Below are 6,661 nucleotides of genomic sequence, written 5' to 3' on the forward strand. Positions count from 1 at the left end.
CATTGACTTCCACTGCATTCCAGCTCAGAATTGTCTCCTCTTTTCCTCTTCAAAAGTGGAAATAAACGTGCAGTACAACAGACCACTGTTGCCTCTAGTGGTAATCTGAAGAAATGTTGGCAACAACTTTTTTAGAAGGTAAATAATGAGCTAATTAACCTCCATAAGGTAAAACTAAGAAAGTAGAGATTGCTCCCACTCCAAAACAAACAAACAAACAAAAAAATGCAATAGAAAATAATCTGAGAACATCTTTGGAAGCTGCAGTAAACTATCATTAAAAAAATTATTAGTGCAAGTGCCAACAAATACAAATTTGAAGAAATTTGTTATTATTATTAATATTATTATTATTATTAGGCTAAGGGAGCCTGTGTAAATCTTTAGTTTCTCTTTAGGACCTGGCGGAAGCCCCTGATGTGACCCCCCTGCAGGTCACCTCTCCTCCTCCTCCTCCTCCTCCTCCTCCTCCTCCTCCTCTCGGTGCTTCATACTCTTTGCTTCCAGCAGAGCGCTGCGTCCTCATCAGCTGTTCCGGCGGAGCTGCAGCTGCGGTGCCGGCCCAACAAACACTTTCCCACCCGGCCTCTCTCCTCCGAAAAGTCCATGTAGCTTTCCCACTCGACACCAGTAAGACAGAAGATGAAGATGAGGTACTTTTCTTTTTTGTTTGTTTGTTTGTTATCTGTTTGTTTCTTGGAGGGGAAAAAAAGTGCGTAAAAGTTGTGATTGCACCCGCAGGTGTTCTTCGTGGCTGGAGCGCCTCGTCTGCTGCGTCCTTATTCTCTCCATCCCAGCTGCATCGCAACGGCCAGGTGAGAAATGATGCTGGGTTTTATGGCATTTACAGTCTAGTTTTGTGAATAACACCTAACATCCTCTGATGCACAGATAATGCAGCCAGATTCGTGTTCACAGATTAAAAGTCTCCTTGGCTGCTCGCTGCAGTAGTTGTGGATGCAGGAGACCAGTTTGATTGAACATTTTCATTATCCTCCTGCGCCATTTAGTGTCTCAGGTTGCACAATATCCATTCTAAGAACACTTCTGTGCACATGATGCTTTATTCTGAATGTCCTCTGCTGTGTGATGAAGACTCTCCTGCAGCCTTTTGTGCAACTGGTAACATTTAATTGTTTTCTGCTGTGAAGTTTTGGTCACACATTGCTGTGATTCAGCGCTAAAATCAAGCTGTTTGTGTGTTCAGAGAATATTTTGGTGGTGTTGGAACTGTTTAGGTTTTTCCAAATGTTCACCATCTGTAGTATTTTGTGACCACATTCGTTTACCTTTCTTCTTTCTGCTGATTGCAGAGGCTGCATCTCGCTTTCCTTTTCTCCTAAGCTGCAAACTTCTATATTTGCAGCTGTTGGAATATCGCTGAACACAATCTGAAAATACTGGAGAGCTAATTTGTTTTATAACGGCACAAACTGTCAGTTTTTTTGGAGAACCGTGTTGCTGTCAGATGATAGCGAGAGGAAACTGAGAGGATGATGATTAATATTTGATTGACCGTGGTCACTGATGACTTAGTGGATGCTCTAGGGGAAGATTTTTATCATAATTAAACAAACCTTTAGCATTTATATTCAATGTTTGCACCTGTTATCACTATTTTTCATTTTGTTATAACAAGTTTTAAATATTGAATGTATCCAAAAAGGTAAATATCCCTCAGAAGCGTGAAACTTGTAAATTTTTTACGAGAATGCTGTCCTGTCAGAGTGGGTCTATAAGCTGAATAGACCTGCCTTTCTGTCTCAAGAGCAACACTTCAGCCGCCTGTGACATGCTTGAATTAGGTCGGATTCGTTCCCATTGCCTCACTGGGTCAAGAATCCCTATTGTCATGTGATCTTTGACATGCACTCAGCGTGTTTTTTTTTTTTTTTGCCTGAGGGGGAACAGGACGAGGCTGGGGGAGGGGAATGACTGTTAGTAGACACCCCCCTGTCCCCCCACTGTGCCATTTAATGGCTGAATTAGATGAAACATTAAAAATCTCAGCTGGTTTGGTGTCCGCTCCTTTGTGCTGCAGAGACATGATGGCCAGTGGAACAGAAAGGCCCATTCAGACATTTAAAAAGTGATAAAAAAGCCAGGATTTTTGTGGTTAACTGAAGAAAATAAAGCAAAAAACAAAAATGCTTTTATTTTGCTGCTCGACTTCTAAAACAGATCCAGCAGATTTATTTGGTTATCGACTGTATATCGACAAGGACTGTTTCTAAAACCAGTTTCTCACTGGACTGTGGCTGTTAGAGACAATTTGGCAAATCAAAGTTCACAGAAAACAGGTGAATTTGCAGTCTCACTTACTTCTGAGCTACCAGCAGGGACTGTTTACTTGAGGCTAACTTTCTGCTCTGAGTTTCTGTCAGTCTTTCTTATCAAGCTGTTGTCATACTCCATGAGAAGTCATTCACATGGTTGCGTGACAAAAATTGAGTTATTTTGTTCTCGTAGCAGCTCCGTCTGCCTCTTCGCCACACAAGGCCTGGCCGATCTGTTTCTCACAGGAGTTAGCGTCAAGTATCGTGTAATTGGTCAGGCGTTGTTTTTATGCAGAAAAGATGGTGAGAAGGTGGGAAGAAAGCCGTTTTTACGCCGTAGGAGGAGCTTCCTGGGAGTTCTGAGCCGAGTGTCCCAAAGACCAGGAACGGTGTGTGTGAAAACGACCGTGAACCGACTTCATGATTTCTTGTGAAGTATACCGAAGCCTTTACGAGTGCTGTCAAAGAGTGAGAGGTGTGTGTGGTTACCATGGTGACCCTAATGAGCCAATGGCAGCAGCTGTAACTTTTCATTTGCTCTTGGTTCTCTTTAAGCTTTTTGTGCAGTTTATACATCAAAACGTCAACATTTTGTGAGCTTAGGTTATTATTCAAAGAAGTCCAAAATTAACTTTGGGATTTGGAGAAGAAAGGTGATGAATGTCAGAATTTCAGGAAGTAGTTGTCTTGGCACCCATCAACATATCGTCAGAAATTTTCTAGTCAATATTACGATTGTTTGACGTGATTTTTCACCTTCCATTTCATTTTGTTCATCTTAAATCTTAAATGTTGATATTCATTTTGTCCTAAAATATAAAGAAGCAGTCCGTAAATTGAAAAGAATATAATCAGGTTTTCAGTGAACACGAACGCTTCAAAGAGGTTCTGTGGCGAACCTCTGTTAGGATCATTGCAATAAATGGGCCAACTGTGCACAGATTCTGTTCACTCAGTGAACCTTGTGATGTCTAATTCCCGGATTTTCTAGTCAGTAAACCTGCTTACACGTAATTGTCGTCCCTGGAAGTGTATCAAGTCCCATCTAGCATTTGTTTTGTTGTATTGTGTCAGCTGCCACCATTTAGAGAGTTAATTAGACTTTTGCTAAGTAGAAGGTTTAAGTCTGGTGTGAGTTATTGCAGGTTGCATTCTTTGTAATTGTGAGTTTGTAGGTGGAAGTTACTCAAAATGTCCATACTAGACAGTGACGAGTGACCACCCTGACCCTGCACAATTGCATGAAATTAACTCTTTAACTCTGCAATTTTTGGTTGTGACAAACACTAAAAGCTGAAGCAAACTTTTAGAAAGCTGCTGAAAAGCCTCCTTTCTGTTAACTGGATTAAAGATATTGAACCTGGAAGGCTTTGAAAAGTTACCAGAGGCTGCCTGTGCAGGCTTTGTTGCTTGTAGCTGTAAATCAATAGAAGTTGTTCTAACTGGAAACAAACCTTTGGGGGAGAATTAATCAATATATTCAGAAGATATCCACAAGGAATTAATGGAGAACACTTTACTTTCTTCTTTGGACATGTGTACGATTCTTTGTCAGGTCTTAAGAAAGACCAAATTGGTTGTAGTGCTGGTGTTAGAGGTAGTTTGAAACTGGTTCCAGCCAAGAACTTTGTTTGTTGTTTTACAGCTGTGACAGAAATACATTATTACTTCACATAAATCAACCCTCCCTTATAATGCATGGTATTCCTCGCCGTGTATTCTGTATTGTATTTAGAAGACCACAGGGCAAAGAGTGAGCTTATCTAAACAGATTGTGTTTGTCTCATTATTTCTACAAACTTATGTCTCAATATGATAAGACTAGTTTTTAAATTTGTTCTACTAAACAGTGTTTTTAATCAGTCTGATCGGTAACAACGGGCTGGAATAATATGAATAAAATGAGAGTCATACCCAGGGTTTTGAGCAGGATTTATACAAATCTTATAGTAATATTAAAACACCCAGCAATGTTTAGATATGAAGTTGCAAACAGAATTCCTAATATGTAATTACACACTGTTTGTGTGCTTGTAAGCAGCTTTTTTTTTGCAGTACATCGGTCACTGTTAACAATGTGACTGATGATATTAAAACAAACAGCAAAAAGATGAGACATAATAAGCTTCTGTTATTCCACTGATGCTTTGACTTTCAGTCAATATTGTGATTTTTAAAATTATGTTGTTTTCTTTTGATTTATACAAACTAGTTTAGTAGATTTAAGCTTCCAACTTTTTAGTTGGTCTGGGTGGTGTCTGTAAATCCAGGCCATGACAAATATAACTTCCTGTTCTGCTCCAGCAGAATTTTTGTTCTCTAATAGCCACAAATTTTCATGGCTGGAGCCACTGCTTAGCTGGTTGAAACAATAAAACTGGTCTTAAGTAAGCACCATTTTACTTTAACACCCCCCTCGAGGAAGTTTCTGCTGAGGTGGTTTTGTTGCTAGACTGAGAATGCCTCCATAGGTTCCTCATTCCTATTACTTGAAAAATTAAAGTAAATTACAAATTTGGAGAAAGTTTATCGTCACTGGAGAGCAATATCATCTGCTTGGTGTAAGACCTGCTACTCCCAACCATAAACCAGCAGAGAAAAAAGTTTTGTTTTTTTTTTTCTTAAAAATAAAATTGCTTTTCAAAACTTGTTTTAACACAAAACTTCTATCAAGAACAGGCACCAAAAAGTAACACGTTAGAAAAAAAGCAAACTGAAAATGAGTCTGCCGAGGCTTAAAGGAAAATCTAGATGTGTTGCACTTGACTTTAAAACAAATGTGTTTTTGTAAGAGGACCGCAGTGGTCACATCCTGCGCCGAGAACTTAATTCATCCCATCTGGTTCTTGTAATGAACATGAAGAGTTGTATATCTAAATCCAACATAAAAAAACATGACCTAGTCTGGGAGGGAACATTACAGTTCAGTTACACCTCGGAACCATGGCTGCCTTGGATCTGTTATTATGTCAGGCATTTTCACTGAACAGTTCTGCAAAATGGCCGCAGAGACCAGTCCATCTTTAAGCTTTTACTAATTTATACTATGCAGGTGGTTTTCTAAAATTTGAATACGTCAAGAAAAGTTTAGTTAAAAGGTTTGTCATCATTTTCTCATGATTGCTTTTATAATATGATGCATTATAATTTGCCTCCCCCCACAGAGAGAGAGAAAACTGATAAATTAGTTTTGTAGTTTCTACCCCTAAGTATCTTGCCTTTTCAGGGCAGAGCCTCCATCCTTTTGAAAGCTACTGCCAGCTGTTATTTGCATTTTTATGTCCTCCCTGCCCTCAGTGTTTCAGCTGCACTCATCTGCTCGCTTGTGTTGTTCCTCTTGTCAAAATGTTGGGTTGACAGCAGCAAAATACAGAGACACAATAATTACTGCTTATGCTCCAAGAGAAGAGGATTTGCAAGACCACTTGCTCTGCACACCCTTCCATCTCCAGAACTAATGGCACATTGAACACTCTCTTACCACTCAGCACCTCTTTCCTGTTTGAGGTGAAACCCTCACTTATATGTTTGTCTTTCTCAGGTGATCTAAGTACAATCATTTTGAGGTGTTAAGGTCTGCAAATTACAGGACTCTACAGTATATACAAGTTTTACATTAAAGATAAGACCAAAGAAAAAACCTCCTGGGTACAGGTAGATACAGACTGGTCTGACGTTTGACTTTACTTTTGTTCCTTGGTTCCTACCACACTAGGAACTATTAAAATTGGAGTGAATTGTCTGCTCTGCACAGTTTAAAAAAACCCAAAAATTAGCTAAATATTGTATCTCATAGGTATCTTATCACTTCCATACCTTAATCTACTGCGATTCTGACTTTGACCAACTTTGTTTTAGTCTTTATAAAAAGGATTTCAGGTGTTGTGTCATTCAGCTTCCTTCCTATTTAATAATCTTATATACTATAACAATTTCCAGATTTATAGATTTATCATACTTAATGAATCATCTGTTATAAAAGTTGTCAAATTGATCAGTGTTGTGTCTCTGTTGGATTTTTTCTTCTCCCACTAAAGAAAAGGTTAAGTTTTTAGGAAGTGCAACAGAGAGCTGCTTGTTGGCTACTTCTTAAATTTGTTGTGGCATGCCTGCTAAAATCCACCTTTATCCAAGAGGGCTGTGATTAGTCCCTGAAGGCTCATATCAAATTCATTGGTAACATAAAAGAAATGTGTTAAAAGACTGGAGCAGTTTTGTTGATATGGTTTGAGGATATGCTGGTGTAGATTCTCAGTCATCCAGGCCATGGTAAATTCAAAAAAAAGTTAAAAAACAAAAACAACTGGACTTCTATTCTGTAGCTGAAGACGTTTCGCTTCTCATCCGAGGAGCTTTCTCAATTCAGAAATAGAGAGTGTGGAGTT

The 6,661-nt window shown here is 39.0% G+C and overlaps 1 protein-coding gene across 3 annotated transcripts in view; it reads left to right on the forward strand.

Moving 5' to 3' along the window:
* The first annotated feature begins 499 nt into the window (after nt 1-499).
* Nucleotides 500-6,661, forward strand: part of col18a1a (collagen type XVIII alpha 1 chain a) — a 72,075-nt gene continuing 65,913 nt past the window's right edge. For all 3 annotated transcript variants that reach the window (XM_017430395.3, XM_017430396.3, XM_037976188.1), the window contains exons 1-2: nt 500-653; nt 742-815. In XM_017430395.3, coding sequence (XP_017285884.1) covers nt 643-653; nt 742-815 — 85 coding nt within the window. In that variant the 5' untranslated portion in view covers nt 500-642. The remainder of the gene's footprint in view (nt 654-741; nt 816-6,661) is intronic.

Source organism: Kryptolebias marmoratus, linkage group LG6 (assembly GCF_001649575.2).
Source record: "Kryptolebias marmoratus isolate JLee-2015 linkage group LG6, ASM164957v2, whole genome shotgun sequence".
Classification (NCBI taxonomy): Eukaryota; Metazoa; Chordata; class Actinopteri; order Cyprinodontiformes; family Rivulidae; genus Kryptolebias; species Kryptolebias marmoratus.